The 25,907-nt window shown below is 39.0% G+C and overlaps 1 protein-coding gene across 1 annotated transcript; it reads right to left on the minus strand.

The window, feature by feature from the left end:
- Positions 1-349: 349 nt before the first annotated feature.
- On the minus strand, positions 350-25,858 carry DARS2 (aspartyl-tRNA synthetase 2, mitochondrial). The gene is made up of 17 exons (XM_060774390.2): positions 25,633-25,858; positions 22,533-22,632; positions 20,682-20,748; positions 17,955-18,056; positions 17,395-17,490; positions 16,161-16,284; positions 16,031-16,077; positions 14,734-14,840; positions 12,527-12,596; positions 10,396-10,575; positions 9,120-9,227; positions 6,682-6,744; positions 5,217-5,369; positions 3,650-3,868; positions 2,105-2,215; positions 1,861-1,936; positions 350-1,008 (listed from the first exon to the last, which is right to left on the minus strand). Exons 1-17 carry the CDS (start codon positions 25,736-25,738, stop codon positions 830-832), a joined length of 1,908 nt encoding a protein of 635 aa, XP_060630373.2. The 5' UTR covers positions 25,739-25,858; the 3' UTR covers positions 350-829.
- Between the last annotated feature and the right edge of the window lie 49 nt (positions 25,859-25,907).

A 25,907-nucleotide genomic window follows, 5' to 3' on the forward strand; every position in this document is an offset into this window, starting at 1 on the left:
GTATATACTGTATTTTTAAGTGCTGTCCTAGTCAAACCTTCACTCAGCCTACAAAACTCACTGCATGGACTTGGGGAAACTCATACTATTATGCTCAGAAGAAAACTGCAACTGAATAAATATTGCTGGGAAGAAAGACATTTGCCTTATACATTCATTCACTTTCTAGTCATAAGTCAGAACTGACATGGACAGCTCCCCAAGCCAAAGATGGCAGCAGCAGAACTAAATGCAACTAGGTGTAAATGCAAACCACAACTGAAAATGACTTCCGGTGTCACTTCAAGCCTCTTTTTACTTTGCCGTGATGGAAGTTTAGAGAGTAAACCACAGTTGCCAAGCCAATGGAATCTGTGCCCATGATTTATTAAAACAAGGCATTTCTTTACAAAACGTATAAAAATGATGTATTACATCTAACGAAATCTCTTCCAATCCTAATGTTATTTCCCCTGATAACAAGACACCATGGTTTATATTAAGTAGGAATAGAATTGGTAGTCCAGGCAACTACTTGTGATGTTTTTCATTTGTCTCAAGTTTTCATTTATCATAGACAACATAGTTTAGGCTTTAATCATGATCATCCAGTAAAGCAAACATCAGTTCAATTCTTGGAAGAGTCCATATATATACATGATTTAGTTTCTACAACGAATTGCAACTTCATGCAAACCAGTGTTTTTGAGAAAATACATTTCTTCCTTCTTTAGGGAGTGATGGGTAGGAGGGGAGAGCACAGTTAATCAAAGAAGGTGCGTTAGTGGTCTAGTAATAAATAGGATAAATCCATCTTTCCACCAGTTACAGATATCCAGTAAGCTATTATTCATTCCTGAGCTTGAGTTGAAGGCCATGTAACCTGAATATGGTACGGCTTAAGTTCCTCTGGACTAACGTGATCTGGAGCATTGCTCATCAGGTCTCTTCCCTTGAAGGATTTGGGGAAAGCAATAACATCTCGAATACTTCCAGCTCCAACTATGAGGCAGATCAGTCTATCAAGCCCTGGAAGAAAAAAGCATTAGCTTCCGACCACAATTCAAAGTGCTGGTGTTAACCTATAAAGCCCTAAACGACTCCGGCCCTGTTTACCTCTCCGAATGTATTCTCCCCTATGAACCATCAAGATTATTAAGATCGTCTGGAGAGGCCCTGCTCTCGGTCCCACCGGCCTCGCAAGCGCACCTGGTGGGGACGAGGGACAGGGTCTTCTCGGTGGTGGCCCCGCGACTCTGGAACTCTCTCCCACTGGAGATCAGAACCGCCCCTTCTATCCTGACATTCAGGAAACAGGTGAAGACTTGGTTATGGAGACAGGCATTCAATGAGTGAGCCAACACCCTGAGATATGGATGGAAGATGATGTACAATCGATTTTAGTATGACGACTGACCATTGTAGTTATTGGATATAATTGCTGTTTTAATGTGTTATTGTAATATGAATTATGTTGTTTTACTGACTATGTGATTTTATGATTTTATGTGATTTTATGACTGTGATTTTACAAAATTATGTACATTTTAAAGCATCGAATTGAAGTTTCTGGAATGTGGCCTTATTTGATTACAGATGAATTAATGCATCTTTCCAAATGAAAAGTTTCCCCAGCCCTGCTCTAGCACATAAGTACTTTCATATGTAATATATCATGGTTTGCTTTCCAGTTCCAGAGACTCAAGTAGACTCCTCTTTTGCTCCATTAATTTTTTATGAACCCAGCATCTCATTCTAATACCAAAATAGTTGTAACTTAGGTTTGTAGAAGTTGATTTTTGAAAGCAAAGTTGGCACTATATCAAAATACAGGAAATAGCTCATTTAATTGAATGTCCAGTTAAAAAAGCACGTACTAACCTAATGCAATTCCACCATGAGGCGGTGCTCCACTATCTAGAGCTTCAAGAAGATGAGCAAGTGGTTTCGTGTCCTCCTGAAACAGAGGTTGCAGTGTTAAGAACTACTGTAGCATACAGCCTAGAAATTAAAATAATTACAATCACATACTATGTGGTTGAGGGTCCACAAGCATATACGAAATATTAATGTCAGTGGGCAGCCAAGAATGTAACCTGCTGGGTTGATAAACGCATTCCATTACCTTCAGCACTTTCTCAAGGATGAAAGATTGCTGCTTTGCATTGTGAATTCGAATGGAACCACCTCCAATCTCACTACCATTTAGGACTAAATCATAGTGCTGACCACGCACCTGGGGAAAAGAGAAAGGGCTATCACTTCATGGATGTAGTTTGCAAGGAGTACAATATACATTGTGTATGAGTCCTACTGAAAGTAGTGGGAGTTGGACATCTTGAGAAAGAAAAGCTCTTGGGGCCATCACAATTCAAATTCCTATAAGTAAATGATGTAGCAAAATGACAGATAAAAATATAAACAAACAAATTTCTATTGATTTAATAATATGGAGAGATGTATCCACATATTTAATTTTTCCACTAGAATTAATGGTCCACTGTGGTTAAGCACACAGTTAATAAAAATACCTATATATACAATACATGGCAGCCACATATCTATCATCCTTCAACACCCTTGTGTGTACAACTTGCACCTCTTCTGGAAGCATTTGAGTTTCACGGGATCAGAATTCCAGAGTTGAAAGAAACCACATGGTCCATCCAGTCCAACTCCATTTTGCCATACAGGAAAAACACAATCAAAGCACTCCCGACAGATGGCCAATTGGCTTCTCTGAATCAGTGAGTTTCTCTATTGAACTATCAGACAGGAAGTTCTTTCTCATGTTCAAATGGAATAGCCTCTCCTGTCATTTGAACCCATTGCTCTAAGTTCTAATTTTCCACCTGTCTTCCTCCTTTTAGCAGTAGTGGTCTTGTCTTAATAGCAAACTCCTGAGGATTGAGCTGATAGTGGAGGACGTATCATTTGACTCCTTGGGGCATAGTTATGGGATTCTATGGGGTTGCATTACAGTAGTAATATGAAAGATGGGGCATGGGAGTGATACTGTGCCGCTTGTTGTTCATTTGTTCAGTCGTCTCCGACTCTTTGTGACCTCATGGACCAGCCCACACTAGAGCTCCCTGTCGGCCGTCACCACCCCCAGCTCCTTCAAGGTCAGTCCAGTCACTTCAAGGATGCCATCTATCCATCTTGTCCTTGGTCGGCCCCTCTTCCTTTTACCTTCCACTTTCCCCAGCATAATTGTCTTCTCTAGACTTTGCTGTCTCCTCATGATGTGGCCAAAGTACTTCAACTTTGTCTCTAGTATCCTTCCGCCGCAAAGACCATTCTGTTTATTCTTGGCTACTGAAACGGAGGGACATCCTGATACGAATGAGAAATTGGCACAGGACAAAGACTTTATGGTTTGAGTGTTGGGCTGGGACACTGGGAAACCAGAATTTGGATCCCTGCTTGGTTTTGGAAGGCTACTAGGTTGCCTTGGACATGTCACACTCTCAGCCTCAGAGGAAAGCAACAGTAAACCCCCTCTGAACAAATTCTGCCAAGAAAACCATGTGATAGGTTTGCCTTCTGGCAAATGACGTGAAAGCACAAGATAAGAGTCCAGCAAGAGCAGCTTTGGCTTTCTTTTTCTCTAACCCTGTCTACTTTTGTATACGCAAAGTTTTGCTAGAAAATAAAGGTACAACATCACCTTTGAAGGCTCTGTGTAGAGAAGATGTTCATCACAGGGGTGAGGGGCAGTGAAAGGATGGTGAGCAGACTCAAGTTCTGAAGGGCTATCTTCTTTCGGGAGAAAAAGGGGGAAATCTACCACCCACAAAAAGTGAAAGGCAGAAGGTTTCCGAAGTGGCAGGCCTCTCGCTTCCAGCAGATCAGCAATCTCCAGCCGCACTTTCCCTAATGTCAAGCACTGAAAACACAGGAGAGACTGATAATTCATGAATAAGACAATTTTTAAAAAAATTCCAGTACTACAGATCCAATAAATATTTTTATTAATTTATTTTACCACTCGTCCAAATTAGGGGGGGGGGGGTGTTTGATGACAATGTATTTACCAGAGTCCAATGTTCCCCTTTTTTGGCTAAAAATTGAGGTGTGCATTAAATTCAATGGCACATTAGAATTGCAAATGTAAACTCAACCTGCATGAAAAGGCAGAGAGAGACACGGAAGGAAGGTGGAAGGCGAAGAGGCTATGCTCCAACAGGGGGGCCATAGTTTATTTCTTTCACAGACGGTTCTCTTTTAAAAAATATATATTTTTGTTTGGTTATATAAGTAAAATGTAACATTGTCACAGTCACCTTAATGAAAAAAAAATCCATATATTCTCATAACAATCTGATGAGTTCTGTTTTCCTATCCTTTATAATTCTATACTTATCTACTACTTACACCTATCAAAACTTTTCTCCTCTCTTCCTCCCTTGGGAAAGTTGTACCTCTGCTCTATGTATTATTTTATTTGTTCGATCATGAAGATTGTCTGATTCAATACTTTGTATTTTCTTTTCTCTTTTACTCTAGCTATAAACCCTTTCCAATGATGGCTATCAGCAAAATAAGCCATCAGCTAATGAGAAGGCCTAAACAATCTGCATTCACACCAAGTGAACACCATTTGCTGATAAACCCACTATTGCTGTTGAAAAATAGTATGCTTAAGGAACTGTCGCATCATCATACATGATAGCAAGGCTACATTCACTATGAGTTACCAAACACATTTGCTACTCTACATTGCCATTCCAAAAACTGTATATACACAAACATACATATATGCTGTGTACGTATATATGTGTGTATGTAATAATAATGGGGGAGGGGACAGCCAACAGGGATCTCTGGTGTGGGCTGGTCCATGAGGTCACAAAGAGTCGGAAACGACTGAATGAATGAACATAATAATAATAATAATAACAACAACAACAACAACTTTATTTTTAACCAGCTCTCTCTCTGAAGGGATTCAGGGTGGCTTCCAAAGGAAAAAATAGGAATTAAACAGAAGTGAACATGCAGTTAAAATGGACAGTTACAAAGGTATACTTGTGTGTGTGTGTGTTTGTATGGGAATATAGCCCAAAAAAGCTGCAGAGAAAATTGATTTCCAAGACACTTACGCAAACTGAATCTAGTACCACTGTAAAAAGGAGGAGACAGGAGACAGACAGGCCTTCATCCTGGGCTGAAATAGCTGCCTTAGCTATGATACAAACTTTTGATGCCACAGAAGACTTGGACTTCTTCCTTACCACCTTCTCCTGTTCTCCAGCTGCCAGCACCACCACATCATCCACATTGGCCTGAACCGCTTTGAGGAGCTCCAATTTTTGACTCTCATTCAGGAATTTAGCAAGTCGCGACTTCAATCTCCCATCAGGCCTCAAAATCAAGGGCAATAATGCCTGTGCAAGAGAAAGGAAGAATCAGATACTTCCCTTCAAAGTATGCCAGCTCTTGAGTCTCTTAAAAATACCAATAAATAATTGGAGTCCATTTATCTATTTTTAAAACTGTTGACTGTACATTACAATATTTCAGCAATAACACCAAGTGTCACATTTCTGCACATGTCACTGATACAATCTTGTAGCATGAGAAGGAAGAATGCAAGACAGAGATGCTACGATCATAGTTTTCTCAAGATTTCTTGAAACAATGAAGATATTTTGGTGGACAGATTCTAGTTTCTTGTTGCATACTCCAATCCACAGACTCTCATGTGTACTCACATCCATGTGCTATGGGTGTTTTGCTAGCATCCCCTCCTGCTTATACCCTCTCCTTCATTTCAGCTACTCAAAGTAGCATATGGCTGCTACAATGTCACTTTGCCCTAACAACTGGCCAATCATACAGGGTACGATGGTGATGGTCATCCCATGTCCTTTATCCCCAGTGCAAATGACTATAAGTTTCTGCATAGGAAGGGTAACTTTTACTATTATGGTTAACAGCTGTTGATTGAGCTCTCTCAGCTTTCTTTGGGTCTCATAGGAACTCCTTGATTCCTAGATCAGAACCAAGGACTTCTGTAGTTAAGTAATAGTAATAATTGGTTGCTGTGAGTTTTCCAGGATGTATGATCATGTTCCAGAAGCATTCTCTCCTGACATTTCACCCACATCTGTGGCAGGCATCCTCAGAGGTTTTGAGATCACAACCTCTGAGGATGCCTGCTATAAATGTGGGCAAAATGTCAGGACAGAATGCTTCTGGAACATGGCCAGACAGTCTGGAAAACTCACAGCAACCCAGTGATTCTGGCCATGAAATCCTTTGACAACATGACAGTAACAATAATAATAATCATCATCATCATTATTATTTTATTTCTTACCCACCTCTCGTTGCACAAGGCAGGTTACAGAATAATTAAAACACATAAACATTGTAAAAATGCAACAAATACACATATTAAAATGTATTTCTATAAAAGATACATATTACGATGTGTTTCTATAAAATACATATTAAAATACGCAGAATAGGACCCGAGTACAAAACCTGTTTCCCCCTCAGTGTCTAACCAGATGGGTATGATTTACTAAAACCACATGCTTTGCACCAGCATTATATTTTTTATTTTCAAATGAGTCTAACATGGGGAAGTCCCCCTCTTCTGTTGTCACTGAAAAGATTAGAATTCGAACAAAGTCACATCTCAAACAGCTTAGGGGAAATTCCTGACAGAAGGTTGAAAGTTTTTTTGCCTACCTGGTTAAACTGGGATTTTGTCATTTCATTTAACCTCGACAAGTCTTTATCATGTAGGTATTTCTAGAAGGGGAAAAATGCACAAATTGTTGAATTATGCCTGTTATAAACTTGCTCTGTGTCACTTTTCTGCATCTTTCATTTCAGCATCATGCTTTTAAAAAGAACATGCAACATTATTCTAGATTTTAAATATACAGTAACAGCCAGTCATGTAGTTGAGTGTTGGACTAGGATTCTGGAGATCAAGGTTAAAATCTCCATGCAGTCATGGAAACAACTACTAGGTGACCTTGGGCAAGTCACTCTCTCCGCTGCACAAGAAGGCAAATCTTGCCAAAAACCTCATGTTAGGGTGGCCATGAGTTAGAAATGACTTGAAGAAATGCAGCAACAACAATAACTGAACATAATAATATTTTAGATCAGGTCTGCAGATTGTCCAACGGTCAGGAATTCTGGGACCTGAAGTCCAAAATACCCCGAGGGCCACAAGTTGTGGAGGCCTACTCCAGATAAATGTTGTAAAGCAGTAAGGAATCAGTCACAGTAACAGTATGCAGAATATACAATTATGTAGTCTTCACTAAACAACAAATGAAACCCCCTCCTCCTCCAGCACCAACCGCTGCTCTGAGATCAGAGTGAAGAGAGGGGCCAGGAAAGCAGTTCCATCTTGTCTCCTGCACTGTGCTTATAATATAACATAACATAACATAATATAATATATTGTATATACATATAATATTGATAATATTATAATGTAATACAATATAATACTACATATAATATGATATTATAACAATATATTTTACATTAAATGAAATATTACTAATAATATACAGTATAATGTTATATTACAATGTAATATATAATATTAATATTGTGCTATGGTAATAATATACTATATTGTATTTACTTTTTACTTGTAAGCTGCTCTGAGTCCCCTTCGGGGTGAGAAGGGCAGCATATAAATGTCGTGAATAAATAAATAAATACAATTAGGTAGTCTTCACTAAACAACAAATGAAAGCCAAAACAGACTACCATCACAGCAAAGCCAAAGAAAGTAGGAGGAGGGACTTCCATGCCAAGCACTTTGAGCACTTAGTGGCAAGAGTTGCAGGTTATACATCTCCAGGAAGAAAAGGTGGTGTGGAGGGAGATATGTGAGGAAAGGAAGACAGAAAAGACACCACTCTCACTAGTTTATTAAGACTAAACCTTTCAGTCTGGCTTCAGAAATATTTGAGGGGTTTCTATATTTTGTAAACACATTTTTAATAATGTGTGTATGCATATCCCTTCAAGTCACATGACAACTTAGGATGACCTCATGAATTACATAGCGTTTTCTTAAGCAGGAAATATTCAGAGGTGGTCTTGCCAGTTGCTGGCTCTGAAATATTGCCTAAAAATATTGACTACTTGGTCCTCACTGGTAGTCTGCCATCCAAGTGCTAAGTGGGGCTACTCCAATTTATCTTCCAAAATCAGATTGGATCTGGCACCTTTGGGTATTTTTGTACATGGTACAAAAAAAAGAATAATTCTCAATCTCTTCCCCCACATGCGTATAATACTGGTGAATGAACACTAGTATTTTATTTCGACATTCTCATAAAATGATCTTTTCAACTCCTAAAAATGTCCCTGCTTTTGTTTGACAAAATGCATTGTGAGATATTATCACTGGAATGAAAGTCTTTATGCCATTCACAGTTGAGGATGATGCATTTGAAATAAACAAATTACAGGTAGAAAAATAAATTTAGAATCCTCAGTAGCAGCAACATTTATTGAGGGAGGAACAATTGTCTGATCCTTTCTAATCCAATCTAGAGGAAAAAAGGAGGGTGAGGAGGGTGTGGAATGTCCTCCTCTATCAAATTACAGATGGAGAAGAGAGGCAGGAGGACTCCTTGTGGGGCAGCTATTTTTCTTTTACAACAGGGGAGGCCACATAACTAAGCCTGAATGAACCAGGCACTGCTATCTTCCCAAAAAATCTTTGGGATAGATATCTGACAGAGGGAGGAAAGCAAGCAGAAAAAGTAGACAAAAAAGCCTAATTCCTCCCCATCTAAGCCATTTAGTGGACAAGAGAACAGCAAAGACAAGTGCAGAAGCTGCTGTTTCTTCCAACAATTTTGAGCACGAAAATTAAGTATATTTAAAAAACATGTCTGTATAGAATGTGCTAAAATAATACATTTGATGTATCACATCTCTAATAAGACAAATATACTTCCTTACCCTGAAAAGATACAGTTCACAATTCATTTGCTTTTTTGTTCACCACTGATTTGCTATTTGTTGTACTATTAATAGCTATTCTTGTGTAGATATTTAAAGTAAAAGGAACAAGAACATTGCTGTCATAGATTATACAGTTGGCAGCATTACAAGTAATATTTGAAAGACCCAGCATCACGTACCGCTCCTTGGGGTATGCAAATGGCTCTGATGGTGCCCTGGGGTTCACTGAGGTGGTTCTCTAAAAATTCAATTTGCACGTTCTTGAGTACATCACTGACATCAGTAATCTGATAATTGGAATTAGGAAATGTGAGTAACTATGACTAGGCATGCAGAAACATCACTTTCCATCCCTGTAACAACAGCGGGGTGGTTCAATTCATCCCAAAATAATTTTTGATCCTACAGACTTGTGATCTGTAACTTTTATGCAATACACACCAGAACATTATTATAATTTAAAATATACACAATATATGAATACACAGATCATGATGCATAAATTTTTACTGAGATCAAAAAATAAATATTTTTGAAATAAATGTGTTTTCAGCAAATATTAAAAGCTGAGGGCAGTTTGATAATGTTAGAGTTCTGATGGGGTTTTTTTTGGGGGGGGGGGGAGATTCAATACCAATTCCCTAATTTCATATACATTTTTACAAAACATAACGTGGACACATTGGACCACCAGCATTATCCTAGAAGAGGAAGCAATCAGAAAGCTATGACAAAATAACAAATGAAATTTTATAAAATTGAGCAAATGAAGGGGGAGGATGCCCCCCTCCCCCCAAACTGTAAGTTTCTCTCATTTCCCTTAATGTGTTGAAGGCGTTTAATTGGGTGGGGTCAGATTTGGGGAACAGTTTTCTTCAAACTTTGTGCAATCATTTTAAGGACCCAAAAGTTTCGATCCATATCAAGGAGATATGGTCTGACTCGAGGCACAAAGAAAGGATGTGATCTTTCCCCACTACTTTTGGCATTAACCATCGAGCCATTCACAAATCAATTTACACATAATCTTCTAATAATGAAGCTGAATAATTAATGGACATCAGCACAAATGCTTACTTTATGAAGATGATGTTCTATTGTTTTTAAATAGACATTGGCAAGTCAGAAACAGAAACAATTTCACAAATTGTTTGATTTTGACACTGGGCTTTGGATAAATTTCAGTAAGTTAAGCATGTTATGTCTCAGTTTGAAGCACCAATCACTTTGGCAAGAAATAACGGGTTACACCTAGATACTTTGATATAATTTAATGAGACTAGTTATCCATTGTAATTATAGAACTGCCACAAAATGGGTATGTATAAAAACTAAATCCTAATCTAGTCTATACATTTATCTTTTTAGGTGAATGGCATTGGCAAAATATGGGGTTTCAACACATGTTAAATATGATGAACACAATTCAATAAATATTGCTGGATAAGACCATACCTTCATTGCAAAACGAGTGTCTGGTTTATCAGTCCCATAGACAGACAGTGCCTCATTATAGCTAATTGAAGGAAAAGGTGTATCGAGGGGGCCCTTTTCCAGAGGCCAGGAATATTGGAGCAATCCTTCTACTAAAGCTTGAATCCCAGGTTGGTCTACAAATGACATCTCAATATCAACCTTTAGAAAAAGAGTAAAGGGGGGGGGGTGGTAAGTAAGTCTCAAATACTATGATATTAATTGTTCCCATTACTTAGGTCTGAGATACTGATGAATGAAAAAAAAACCCAATGAATTCAAATGGCAAAATATGCAATTGTACTTATTCTTACACTTTTATCAGTCCACTTATTGGCCACGTAGTAGCCACAATCCCATGGATGGAAAACACCTGCCCTCCAACTTCTACTCCCACTATACTTCACCTCCAGCTTGGTTGGCAATCTCTGATGGAAATTGTAGCTTTGTTTCATCTAGAGGGCCACACGTTGCCAGTTTTCACTACCATGTGCCAAAGTATTAGATTATGCTAACTATTGATGTTATAATAGCACTGAACTAATGGCACAAATGCACAATTTCTTGGGTGTGTCACAAATGCACAATTTCTTGTCAGAGTTAAGCGGAAGATTTGCCCAGGCTTAGTAGAAAAAACATGGACTCTGGAAGACGTCTGGTTACAAAGAAGGTTCAATTTACTTAGAGCAATTCAAAACACATCCATTACAGTAAGCGTCAAGACATGGAAGAACACATTAGGCAGAACAAAGGATGTGAAAGTCAAAACAATCCTTGCAGCTGCTTGGCTGCTTTTCTGAAATCCGGATACTCCCGAATTTTCTCACAACCTAGTAAAGAGTATCTCATGGCTACTTAATCACAGCCTCAAACATAAACAATACATCTTAGCAATACAATCTTGTGGCATCCATATTAGAACTATATGAAAATACATTTAAAGCACATTACATACTTCATCATAGTCTGACATTTCTTGGGTGTGTCACAAATGCTGGCTTAACACTGTGAGCAACAACATTGCACTGACAGTTCTTCGGACATACCTTACTGAGAGCAAAGCTTATTGGGAGCAGCAACTGGGGGAGGGGAGCACTCAGGGATAGTTTAGACAAAAAAGCACCACTGCAAATAGCAGTTGGCACATTTTTATGTTCTTGGCTTTGTTCTTAACCAGTAAATTCAAATTTGGGATGTTCAAAACTCAGTTCCAAAACTACACAAAAAAACTTTTATGCTACAGAGAGATCATGTCCCATAGTAGCCAGACAGACTGTGCATACAATGTGCAGTTAGGAACACCGACTGGGATTCTCTTCATGTCTGGTGGAGTAGAAAACTCAAATAATGTTGCTACGTCTGATCACTCAGGACATGCAACTTGACAGACGCTAATTCTATCTAAAGCTTTCTCCCTCTTTATTCCCTGGCTCAAAACCAAAGTACAGTAGGAGTAACTGCTTGTCCCATTTTGGGAGGTGATTTTCCCCAAGCCTTCTCTTCTAATGCACAGCAGGCTCTAGACCAGAGCTTTCCAAATGTTTCATGTTGGCAACACACTCATTAAACGTACATCATTGCACAACACAGTAATTTACTTTTACTAGTAAAGTGGAGGTTAAATCAACAACCCCTTATGAGAGATAGGGACACATATGTAAATTGTAATGACAAAAAATATGGGGACACAACATAACTCATGAAAACCTTTCATTTATAAATGTTTAATAAATATGATTTATTGCTTCTTTCACATAAACTCAGAGGTCGCAAGACGTCCAGCAGCCAACATAGTAATGTGGCACGATACACCGTTTGGAAAGCTCTACTCTAGACAAAGTTGGTCTCAATCCACACAGAAGGTGATTGCTCCATTGTCCGATAGACAATTGCATTTTTGGCTGGACTCAGCCACTGCTACAGCATTTATCATAACCATTTATCTTTTGTTTGCATGAGGAGACCTTAAGATGCCTCCCTGCATAAGCTGCTACAATTCAAATTGTGTGACTAGTAGTCTGTTGCAAAAGCAAGTTGACTGATATGATCCTGGCCACATGTTCACATTTTCTTATGACATAAACTAAAGTAAACAGCAATAGAGGCCAATCACCTGAGTAAATTCAGGCTGTCTGTCTGGCTTTGAACCTTCATCTCGATAGCAGCGGGCAACTTGGAAATACCTGCCATTGGAGGTAAAGGTTGAAAGGTTATTGTACTGCTGTATAAGACTGATTGTAAGATGCTCTGGGAAAAGAGTATTTTCGATTCTAGGATGCACCCTTTTTATTTGAGCCTGCCTGGTGTCATGGACTTCTCTCTCCCGCTTTTTATTTTTCATGCTGCTTTGTGTCATTGGGAATGCAGGCAGCTGCAGAAAGGCAGAGAGAGGGGGGGGGGGGGGGAAGAGAAAATCCGGAGGCCCTGGATCCAAATCGGGTTTTCCTCTTTCTCTCTGGAAAAAGTTCTCTTTGACTAAGCATAAGGTTTCCTCTCGCCCCTCACCATCACCAGAGAGTGAGATAGAGAGGTACCCAGGATGTCTGGCTTCCCTCCCAATCCTCCTTTTGAAAAAATGTGTGATTCCAAGATGCCACTGATTGCAGGACACCCTTTTTGGAGCCTCAGTTTTGGGAGGAAAAGTGCATCCAGGATTGATGTTATATGGTAATTAACTCCTTGTAGTCAAAAAGTTGGGGAGGGGCTGAGCATTGAAGAAAGGGCAGAGAAGACTCAATGATGAAAGGAAGAGAATACTGAATTGAAGGATGAAAATTATGCTTTGTAACTTCTTTCTCAAGAGCTTAATAACAATGTATGTCTTAGTTATTCCTCTGTAGTGACACAGCAAGTGGGAGAGGGGTATTTTTTGGTCAAGTTCCTGAAGTTCAAACCTCTCTAGACTTGACTCTTCTATTGGCTTCATATCTCAACAGTACTGTTCTGCCCCCATGCTACCTTAACTACTTGAAAGGTGAACTGGCTGTGCAGGGAACAGATCGGAGACTATATAGTTGAATCAAACAGGAATTTATTAACTGACAAGAATTTTAGACTTTATCTCCTTCTGAGTATCACTACAAAGTTTTTATGAGGAGAGATAAAGTCTTTAAGAGATAGATACAATTCTGGCTGAAGGGAGGCTGTTGAATCTTTATTTCTTCTTATTGTATTTTTCTTGTATGGTGTTCAACTGTCTCTAAGATGATTTCAATATTTAACTCTAACTGGGCTTGAATACAACTTATGCAGTTCCAACTGGACATGCTATTTGTAGACCTTTTGGGCCTCCTCTCTCTTCACCTTCAAATCATGAAAAAGGTTGATTCTTCCAAGAACCAGAAGTGCCTTGCCAGAGGCTCAATCTGAGGGGATTTTTAAAGGGGGAGGGTGACTGTCTTGACTATCTAGACCAGGAGTCCTCAAACTAAGGCCTAGGGGCCTGATGCGGCCCTCCAAGGTCTTTTACCCGGACCTCGCTCAGGGTCAACCTAAGTCTGACATGACTTGAAAGCACACAACAACAACAATCCTATCTCATCAGCCAAAAGAAGGCCCACACTTCCCATTGAAATACTAATAAGTTTATATTTGCTAAAATTGTTCTTCATTTTAATTATTGTATTGTTTTTAAGTGGTTTTGCCTCACAAATAAGATATGAGCAGTGTGCATAGGAATTAATTCATTTTTTTTTTTCAAATTATAATCTGGCTCTCTAACAGTTTGAGTGGCTGTGACCTGGCCCTCTGTTTAAAAAGTTTGAGGACCCCTGGTCTAGACTGACCCCCCAGAAACTGTACATAAAATATTAATCCCTATAACTAAAAAGGGCTTAACTAGGGGTAAACTGGGAGGGTCTTCCTGGGGCACGACAAGTACAGTGAAGGGGAGTGGAGAACAGACTCTCCTATTAAGCAGAGCATTTTGCCAAAGGAGAATGAACATATGCTCCCATGTTAAATCAATCTGTGGAGGCCTTCCTTTACTGCCTGTTAATAACTTTATTGTGGAACCAAATAACTCATAAAGGGATCAGTTTCTCTACAAACCATGCAGCTTTTCTGGTCGCTGTTTGAGGAATATCGTATTTCTTTCATTGTAAGATACCATTAGTTGTAACACCCAGACAAATTTCAGTATCACCACCACTAACAGCAAAACTACACAAGATGCACCTGCGATTAATTCTAAGATGCACTCCATTTTTTAAGAAGTAGGGAAAGAAAGTGTATCTCAGAACTGAGGAACTACAGTCATTCCCTGCTCTTGCTGTTCCAAGAGATGCTCCCACCAAAATTCCTTGTGCCAAAGAAACTCACCTGTCCAGACCACCAACCATCAGCAGCTGCTTAAACTGTTGAGGACTCTGAGGCAATGAATAAAATTTCCCAGCCTCCCGTGAAGGCACCACAAATTCTTTTGCACCCTAGTATTAAAAGGAAAGTGTAATGTAAAGCAGAAATTGACTTTAGATGGTCTTGTGAATAAAACATGAAAGGCCAGAATCTTGCAGGTGGCATATGCTAGTAGTGGCACAACCAAAGCCATGTGCCTCTTGTGCATTGGAAATGGATTAAAGGACTGATGATAGAATAATGAATTGTTCGGGTTGCTGAGTTGGCCAAAATACCCAAATTAATGTGGGATTGATGGACATGTCAAAATAATGTTTGAAAGGTTTTTGAGCAATAAGAAAACTAAGTCAGGGGCTGCTGTGGTTTTTTGTTTTTATGGATTTAATTAAATTGTTTTAAATATTAATTGTGTTTCATAACATTTTAATATTTGTATTTTAAAATGCACTGTAATGCTTTTAATGCTAGTCGCTCTGAGTCACATTATGAAAAGAAAAAGTGGGATATAAAGAAATATAAACATAATAATGTAACAATCTACATTATTAGCAATTATAGCAGTGTTATTTAGCTAGATCTGTAATGATGTGGTATTTTTTCTTGGTAGATTCATTAGGACTGCAGGTGTCAAAGCCCTACTTTGTTTTAGTCACACATCTCCCGCCCCCAAATATCCTTTCTCTCCCTGTTTTGGAAAGTATATTAAACCCTAGCATTAAAAATTGATCAATTAATAAAAAGATTACTTTTTCGTGTTAGGAACGACTTGAGAAACTGCAGGTCGCTTCTGGTGTGGGAGTATTGCAAGGGCGTTGTCTGCAAGGACGTTGTCCAGGGGACACCTGGATGTTTTACCATCTTGTGGGAGGCTTCTCTCATGTCCCCACAAGGGAAACTGGAGATGACAGATGGGAGCTCTCCTCGTCTCACTGATTCGAACCGTCGACCTTCAGGTCAGCAGTTCAGCCAGCACAAGGGTTTAACCCATTGTGCCACTGTAGTTCCTATCAGCTCTAATGATGTCTAATGATGAGGAATACAGGAGTTGTAGTCCGGCATGGGGGGGGGGGGGGGGACGACATAAAATGACACAGAGGGCTGGTTTCTGCCTGTGGGCCTTGAATTTGATACATATATCCCAGAGGTTTGGGCATTTCTAAATGCTTTATGGAAAAAAAGTTTAGAGAAATTATAAAATATAACCTCAGAAAAAAAGTATCACAAAATACAGCCACAGAAAAAGAAACATAAGCGTACCTACCCCTGGAGTCTTCTTAAACAATGTTGGAGTTTCCACATCTACAAACCCTAAAACAATATTTCACAGATATAAGATAAGCGGGAAAAGAAATTGCTTCACAAGCTATGGCAACTCTTTGCACTCTTCTCACCATAATAGTTGCAGAGATATTCTCTCATTTTCATCACCATCTGGGATCTCAGCCGTAGATTGTATTGCATCTGGGTACTACGAATATCCAAATAGCGATACTGCATTCGCAAAGCCTCAGTTTTCTAAGCAAAAGAGGATAGGCAATAGCTTCAAAAGGGGAAAAATCACTGTTCAAAATCATCAGATTAGCTTCAAAAAGTATCAAAGTGAAAGTGTTATGAAATGTAAAATATTTCAGTCTTTGCTCAGAATCCTAAATCTTTCTTAAGATAAATGAATAATAATGTTTACATGTAATGTAATAATCTGCCTTTGCCAAAAACAAACATTCAGACAATTTCTGTAACTTAATGTGTGACCAGTTGTAGATTCTTTTCAGGATCTCCTGCCTGAAATGCTATCTGCTGTCTGGAGTAAAGGCTCTGGCTGAGCGTTTGGGTATTCTATGACAATACAGAAAGCAAAGACATTTTAAACATCAGTGTTATTATTTTATTTTCTTCTTTAAAATGTTTGATTTTTTTTAAAAAAAAAAGAAACACTGATTTTTTTGCCCCAATGGTTTGCTTTGAAATTGCAATTCTTATATGAAAGAATGGCAATAATACAAATCTGTTCCATTTTTTTTGTTACAGATCAACAGTTTGCTTTATTTCAACACACTTTAAGTTTACATTACCCAGTTATTTTTTTTTTCTGCTTTGTAAATGTAAGAGTTGATGTGTTAATTGGAAAGTTTTTCTTGCCATGGAATTTAAAATGCCCAAAGGTACTGTAGATTTTTCTGTTTCTTTTTTTAAATAGTGGAAACATGTTCCAGCCCTTACGCATATCAGTATTCCTCAACTCCAGGTATCATTCTCACATATCTCACTATCTGCAGTTATTGCTAATGGTTACATTTTGTTTTGACACTATGTTGATTAAGGAAATAACACAACTTTCCAAAAAGTGTGGTTGTTCCTAACTAGAATTGCATCAACAGAGGCTTCTTTTCAAGCTGTTTCTTTCTTAAGACCATAGGTGTCCAACTTACGGCTTTCTAGATATTTGAGACTCCAACTCCCAGAAGCTTGTCAAGTGGCCAGGAATTCTGGGAAATGAAGTCCAAAACACTTGGAGGGCAAAAAGTTTGACACCACTGCTTTTGAGTGGTATGAAAAGAGTTGGGGAAAAAAGCAAGAATTACAAGAGACATTATAATCGGCAGAAATCAGAGGGAGATAAATCACCTTGGTGAAGTCCTTCATTTCAAAGGGTAGTTTCTTACAAGAATTCAGGACCTCTGCTGTTTCCACTTTCACTTCTATATCACCCGTTGGCATGTTCTAAAACAGGAAAGTGATAATTGTCTTTAAAAAATGTTAACCACTTCCAATACATCCTTGATGACACTATGTTACACAATTTTTGTTCCTGGGTTATAAATATCATTTCCTAATTAGTTAAATCATAAAAACAAGGAAAAAGCTTACTAAACTGCAAAAACTATGTGCACATCTGCAGCACATTTTGCTCTAATTTTTCAATGAACAGCTCAAGTCTTGACCAATGCAACGTAGTTTGTGTCAGCCACAAAAACAAAGTTTTTGAAGTAGAACCACGGCTTTCAAAGGAAATAACACTTTCAAACCAGGAACAGAAAATCTTTCAAATTTTGTTTTGAAGTGCTCTGGCATTGCTTTGGCATTTAGACATTTTTAGTGCCCAGCCGCACTGGCCATATGCCTGGCGCTTTAAAGTAGCTTAATGACATTCACATCAAGAGAGTGGGGAGTAGCAAAGCACTCACGGGATTTGTCTGTCCTGGAGGCCGGGAGATCACAGTCCCAGTCACTTTCACGACAGATTCAACAGGAACATCACACAAAATTTTCTTTACATGAGAAGCAGCCTAAAGAAATGAGAACGTAATGTATACGAATTAGGACATACATCATTTATTGGGGATAATGGATCATGAACTGTTAGGATCACAACCTAATCAGGGTAGCAGAAGATGGTTGGTAATGGATGATCGCATGTAGATGTTTTTGTTTCTGTTTGATGCTTTCAGCAAACAATGATGAAAGCAGACTTCTTTTAAAAATAGCAAGATTGTTTACTGATAATTTCATGTATTTAAAGATACAGGCACATTTCTTGTCAAAAGTTAAGACTTCAGTAACGTTTCAGAGTTTGTATCTTGTACTTTAACTGTTTCTTCATAAACTATGTTGCTTTATACAGTACTGTTTAGTAAAAGTTTACTTTCAAATAAAACACAAGCCTCAATAGTTCCAATAATATTGGTTTCTGCACTCTGACAGACTTCTATACACAAGGTTCACTCAACACTTCTCTCTAACAGTCATTCCTCAATACTCAACTGACTTTCCCTAACTGTCATCCTATTTAAACCTGCACATTCTAAACTGTCACTGAGTCAGTCACATGACCTGCAGCCCCTCCCACTGCTTTAGGTATATAGAGATAAGGAAACTGCAAATCAAATAAGACATATACTTCAGGTTACAAAACAACACATATTAAAGCAGACAAACATCATATAGAGGAGACTTGAGATTGCTTCCTCGAATATCATTTGGGATCATTCCCAATGTAATATAAGATTTGATTATTTAATCATGAATTAATTTCAGTCTAGCAATCTAATTTTGATATTAATTGTTTAACAGTGGACCTCATAGTGAATACATGTGTTCAATGCAATGTTTACATGAACTGACAATGGATAGGCTCTGACAAAATCTTTGGACGCTGAATTGGATTGGATTTCACTACATGGTTTTTAATGTTTTTAAATGGATTTTAACTTAATGGATTTATTTAATGTGTAATGTTGTGATATATTGTGTATGTATTCTGTATGTGTTGGCATCGTGAGTCCCCCTTTGGGGGTTGAGAAGGATGGGGTACAAATGTTGGAAATAAAATAATAAATTCAAACAATTCAACGAAAGATCTGTTGACACATGTCAGGTGGAGATTTTTTTTTAAGTGAATGTCTCCCTCGGCGCCAGTTTTGTAGACCTCCAAAATAACATATCCTGTGATTAGCTGATTAAATAATAATAAATAATAAAACTTTATTTATACCCCGCCACCATCTCCCCAAGGGACTCGGAGCGGCTTACATGAGGCCAAGCCCAATAACACATCAGAACAGAAAAGCAATAACATCAATATAAAGCAATACAAAATAATATAAATCACATATAACAATAACACACAAGATTTAAAAACTTATGGCCAGGACAGATGTACTGATTTAAAATTTAAAAAATAACGCTGGGTATGACAAGATAGGATATATCTCGTAGGAGGGATTTAAAAATTGAGGGTTTTAAAAAATGAGGGATGTCACCCGTTTCTGGGTATCAACTCTAGTTTTTGAGATACAGCATATATCCCCTCTACCATTTGCCATCTCCTTACCCATAAAAATACATGATAACCATATCTAAGAAACCAGAGCTGATGTGATCTATCCAATGCAATTTTCTAAATCAGCATCCCAAATAACCACAGAAAAAGGCTTAAAAAACAAGACACAAAGAAAAAAACTTTTTTGTGTTGTTGTGGGCTGTGTTATTGGTTGGAAAACCCTGCTCAAAGAATCCTCATCAGCAGCTGCATCAGCATGTGCACTGTGTAAGATTTCATTACTAGAGGGGTGGTAGTAGTGATATCCTTTACTCAGTCGCAAAATTAAATCAAGGGACCAGGGAAAAATCCCTGGTGTACTGCACTGAAGGTAGAGTATCCCTTATTCAAATATCTGATATCTGAAATGATCCAAAATTGTTCACATAAGGAGCTGAATTAGGAACACCTTTGCTTTCTGATTGTTCAATACACACAAACTGGTTTCATGCACAAAATAACCTACACTCCTTGTATATAAAAATATGCACAATATAAATGAATTATGTGTTTAGACTTAGGTTCCATCTCTAGAATTTCTCGTAATGTATATGAAAATATTCTAAAACCTGAAAAAAATCCAAAACATTTCTGGTCCAGAATATTTCAAGATACTCAATCTCTACTCAAATAAACACCTAAGGCCCCTTCTACACTACCATTTAATCCAAATTATCAAAGCAGATAATCCACATTATTTGCTTTGAACTGGATTATATGAGTCTACACTGCCATATATTCCAATTCAAAACAAATAATCTGGATTTATTTATGGCAGTGTAGAAGGGCCCTAAAAGTGATATTTTGCTTATGTGGAGACATATGCCTACTAAAGTTTAGGAACAGCATTTTATCAAATAATTCATGCCCAGCACTATGAAATATGAAAAGGAGTGAAATATACTGATAGCTAGGATGTTAGAAGGGCAGAAGAAAGAAACTCTAGGTTTTATGTACTTAAAAATATAAACAATTACAGCTAACAGGCATATAAACAACAAATTCGGAATTAGAATAGTTTAAAGTGTGGCCTAAACACATGACAATAACTCAGAGCAGTGCAACTATACAAACATCACTTGATGGCTCTTACCTCATCTTGAGGTATAACAATCTGTGTGAGTCCCTGGAAGTCTCTCAAAATAACAAACTGCCCCTGTCTAGTGCAAGGAGACATAAATTTATAGTTATAACTTATAACTGCAAGCAGAACGATTACAAATCAAGCAGAAAGCATGCCAGGTTTTTGTTTTTTGTTATATACATCCAAATTGCTCGACTTATGTGACTTGTTCAAAGCCAACCATTGGACTTCTATGTCTGAGTGGGAATTTGAACCCTAGTCCTCGAGTCTTAGATGGAGCAAAGGTAAAATTACAGAATGGCCAGATCCTACTCCTAGAAACATTAGCTTAAATTATGAAGAATGGTTTTGGAGAAAAACACATAGTCTTCCTTAAACCTTCTGAAATAGTACTTTTAAAATTTAATGAAGAACTACAGTATAATCTCATTTCAGTTTCCTTTCATGTTCTTGTTTACAGCTCAAAGTCAATAGAGAAAAAGAAGCAGACCTAATTGACCCATCTGAACTACCACCAATTTCAACACGAGAATCCAGTTTACATTTCCGTGGGGAAGTTCAAGTTGAGACTTCTACCTTTGAAATCCAAGGTGTTCATGTTCTGAACTTACATTGTATTTATTATGAAAAAAAGAACACATCTATGAGTTGTTTTCCACTCAAGCTGCCATATGGTGTCCTGTGCACAAATAACATATTGGAATGCAACTGGAATTTTTAAAAATCATGATTTACATTGGTTTCCAAAAGAGAATAAAAGTCATGGAATGATTTCCGCCTTTGAGAGGTGGAGGTAGTAACATATCAGTTTCCCACTGAGTTTTGTTACATTTCCCTTTCCTTGCTCACTATGTAGTTGCAAATACAGATATTTCCAAAACTGAAAAAAACTGGTCCCCAAAATCTCTTGTCCCAAGCAAGAGATTTTGAATAAGGGAGATTCAACCTGTATTGAGGTCAGGTTGACTGGTCTCTTTTGCCTTTTTTTTTTTTTTTTGAAAGAGAGGGATGCTTCCAGTCTTCTACCATCTTACCTGGTTTCAAGTATTTCTGAAAATGATGGCAAGTGGTTCAAATAGTGTGTCAAAAAATTCTTCAGTACTCTAGGATGCAGAAGGAAGACTAAAGCTGACTGTAAAGTGATCAAGTAAAAGCATTCAAAGCAAAAGCTGAAATATACCTAGTCACTACAGCTGCAATGAAGTGGTTAGCTTTCAAATTTTATTAATCACCTAGGAAAAGTCAACTAAAATAATTATGAGGTGGAAGTATCCTGCCAAAAGGATTTTAAATTGTTTGCGGGGTTTTAATATAGAAAAAGAGATCAGTCAGGAGACATGAGCAATGTTTATACATGAAAAATGGACATCCAGCAGGACAAAGGATACTATGAATAGCATTGGTTAACACACATTTTGGTGCCTCAAATGTTAGTCCTGATTCTGGGTATATTTGCCTGGCTGATTCCAAAAAATGATGCCAGGTGTAGTGATTTGAGCGCTGAACTCAACACTGAAGACCATGGTCAAATCCCCATTCAGACAGAAACATCCACTTGGTGACCTTGGGCAAGTCAATCTCTTATAGCCTCAGAGGAAGTCAAAGACTTTGAACCAATTTTGTTCTGATTTGAAGGCATACAACAAAATGGAGACAAACATTCGTGGGAAGCCACTAGCAGTTACTACAGAGTTCTTTAAATACTAGTTGTTTTAGGTGGAGCAGGAGAAACTATGAACAAAAGCATTTTGTGGCATTCCCAGAACCATTTGACTGGCCATTGCTGGAAACAAGATACTAAACTATGTAAGATGAACAATTATTATATTCTTAACAAATTGTAGTTTTATTTCTCTTTACCTCTGATATTGAATCCATCCACAAAGGGTAACTTCTTGACCTATATGAGTAGAGCGCAGTTCCCCACATGTTTTAGTTCGGGAAACAAAACTATTAACATCTTGAGAAAAGAAAAAATATTCTATTAATTATTAATAGAATAGGACAGATGAATAGAATAACTTTATTGTCATTGTACAACAAAATTAGATGACTTCCCCACACAGGACAAAATAATACACCCATCCTTCAACGCTCCCACTACCACTGCCACATCAATGCATAACCATGGAGTTCAACATAGCCACAGCTCTAGGATAAAAGCTCTCAGTCTGTTTGTCCCTGCCTTGCCTCAGGTGGCAATAATTAAAAAAAGAACATGCTGGGTGAGATGGATCCCCAAGAATGCTCTGAGCTTTCTTAAGGCTGTAGGACCTATAACGTTCTTCCAAAGGGGGGAGAAAGCAAGCAATGATTCTCTGTGCAGGAGTGGTGACCCTTTGGAGTGCCTTCCTATCTGTCACTGTGCAGTTTCCAAACCATGCACAGATGCAGCACGTTAGGACACTCTCTATAATACAGTGAAAGAAAGTTAGCAGCAGTTTTTCATTCAGTTGTTTCCTCAGAAGTCTCAGGTAGTACAGTCTCTGCTGGGCCCTCTTCACCAAGGCTTGCCGTCTGGATGCCCAGGTCAGATCCTCCTTAACAGTGGCACCCAGGAACTTGAAACTGGCCACTCACTCCATTTGGTCTCTGTTTATAAACAAGGGCTGCATTTCTGGTCTGTTCTTTCTGTAGTCCACTATGAGCTCCTTGGTCTTATTGGTATTAAGAATCAGATTATTGTCCTGACACCACAAAAGCAGCCGGCCCACTTCATCCCAATAGGCAGACTCATCCCCTTCAGAGATAAGCCCCACCAAAGCTGTATTTGCAAATTTGGTAATAATATTACTATGAAGGATGGGGGTGCAATCATGTGTGCACAAAGTATAAAGCAGAGGACTCAAAACACAGCCTCATGGTGTCCCAGTGCTGAGAGCTGACAAGTTATGGTGACCTAATCTAACCCTCTGGGAATGTGCAACAAGAAGTCCATAATCCAGGAACAGGTTGAATATGACAATCCAAGATCCAAAGGTTTAGACACCAGCCTATGAGGGAAAATGGTGTTAAATGCAGAACTAAAGTCTGCAAAAAGCATCCTCACTTAGCCAGGACTGCTAAGCCATTCTTTCCCGCTTTTCAAATGTTATTGTGGAACATGCACCTTGACACTGAATGCCTGTGTTTCTCCAGCCCAATTTCCCAATGCTGATGCTGCTAGAAAAATCCAGACAGACAGAGGACAATCAGTAAAAGCAAAGTGGGACTTCTACAGTCTTTGTAAAAGAAAAAGAAAAAAAAGATGAGTTTTACAGATGGATAATAGTGTGTAACATTTTTTTAAAAAATTGTTCCCGGTTTGAAAGTGTTATTTCCTGTTCAATTACTTTTAAAGTGGACTGGGCTGTGGCGCAGCTAGTTAGTAGCCAACTGCATTAAATCGCTACTGACCGAGAGGTAATGAGTTTAAAGGCAGCCCGGGTCGGGGTAAGCTCCCGATCATTAATAGTCTAGCTTGCTGTCGGCCTATGCAGCCCGAAAAACAGTTGGATCTGTCACATAGGACATTTAGGGACCGCTTTATGTGGGAAGGCCAATTTAAGTAATTTACGACGCCATAACACCTTCAGGCAGCATGCAGAAGAATGAGGTACTCCATCAAAAGACTCAGTGTCACAAATGGACAGTAAAGCGGTAGCTCCCTTATGGCCAGAACTGAGCATAACCTCATGAAGCCTGAAAAGCTGGAATGTTAAATTGCTTCTGTGTCTGTCTATATATGTTTAAATGGCATTGAATGTTTGCCATGTATATGTGCACTGTAATCCGGGGTGAGAAGGGCGGAATATAAATACTGTAAATAATAAATAATAATAAATAAAGTAGTGGTTCTACTCCAGAAACTTTTGTGGCTGCTGTTTTAAATCTTTCAATGTGCCATTTGAAAGGTCGCAAAAACAAAACCTTTCCCCCATGTTTTTTATAATGTATTTATTTATTATTTCACAGTTTTCTATACCGAGCTTCTCAACCTCACTGAGGGACTCAGCCCGGTTTCCAGCCATAAAAAACATATACACTCATTAAAATATCATATATCACAATTACAAAAACAACTTTAAAAACACTATATATAAAACTACAGTGGTCAGTTGTCCTATTAAAATGGATCTACATCAACTTCCATCCAGGGTCCTATGGTGTTGTCTCATTCATCGAAGGCCTGACTCCACAGCCACGTCTTCACCCATTTCCTAAATGTTAGGATGGATGGGGCGGTTCTGGCCTCCAGGGGGAGAGAGTTCCAGAGTCACGGGGCCACCACCGAGAAGGCCCTGTCCCTCGTCCCCACCAGGCGCGCTTGCGAGGCCGGTGGGACCGAGCAGGGCCTCTCCAGATGATCTTAATAATCTTGATGGTTAGTAGGGGAGAATACGTTCGGAGAGGTAAACAGGGCCGGAGTCGTTTAGGGCTTTATAGGTCAACACCAGCACTTTGAATTGTGCTCGGAAGCTAATTGGCAGCCAGTGGAGCTGGCGTAACAGCGGAGTGGTGTGCTCCCTCTACCCAGCACCCGTTAGTAATCTGGCGTTGGACTTGCTGCAGCTTCCGGGCAGTCTTCAGAGGCAACCCCACGTAGAGAGCGTTGCAGTAGTCTAAGCGGGATGTAACCAAAGCGTGTACTACCGTGGCCAAGTCAGCCCTCCCAACAACAGAACCAATTAGGAAATAACATTTCTAACCCAGGATCGTGTCAGATAGTGTAATAAGGAATACAGTGTTCTGTTTACTATGGCTGAAAGTCAGTCAGCTCAACTACCTCGCTCAGCAGTTTGACAGAATCAAGCCAGGCGTATGATTGATTGTACCTTGAAACTCCCACAACTGTATGCGCGCGCTTCCTAACCTGAGGCTTTCCTATCACTCAGCAGAACTGGCCTTCTAGCCACAGAAGCGCGCGAAGAGAAAACCCCTCAGTTGTGCCAAAGGCGCTGCGATATTATCCCTTCCCCACCTGCTTCGAGCGCCACGGAGCCCGAGAGAGGCCTGTGCTGAGCCTTAAGCGCCGCGCGGAGGAGCCGCCTCGGCCACGGGGCGCACAAACCGCGCAGCCACCGCATGGTCTCCTCCTCCTCCGCGACTGTCTATCGCCCTCACACGCCTCGCTGTCCTTAGTCTGGGGACTCCCGCGATACTTCCAACTACCATAACTAACATGGCTGAGACGCCTTCCTTCCCTCACTGAGGTATCTAGCCAGCTCGCGCCTGAAAGGCAACCAATCCGCACCC

The sequence above is a fragment of the Anolis sagrei genome, chromosome 4 (genome assembly GCF_037176765.1).
Source record: "Anolis sagrei isolate rAnoSag1 chromosome 4, rAnoSag1.mat, whole genome shotgun sequence".
Lineage (NCBI taxonomy): Eukaryota > Metazoa > Chordata > Lepidosauria > Squamata > Dactyloidae > Anolis > Anolis sagrei.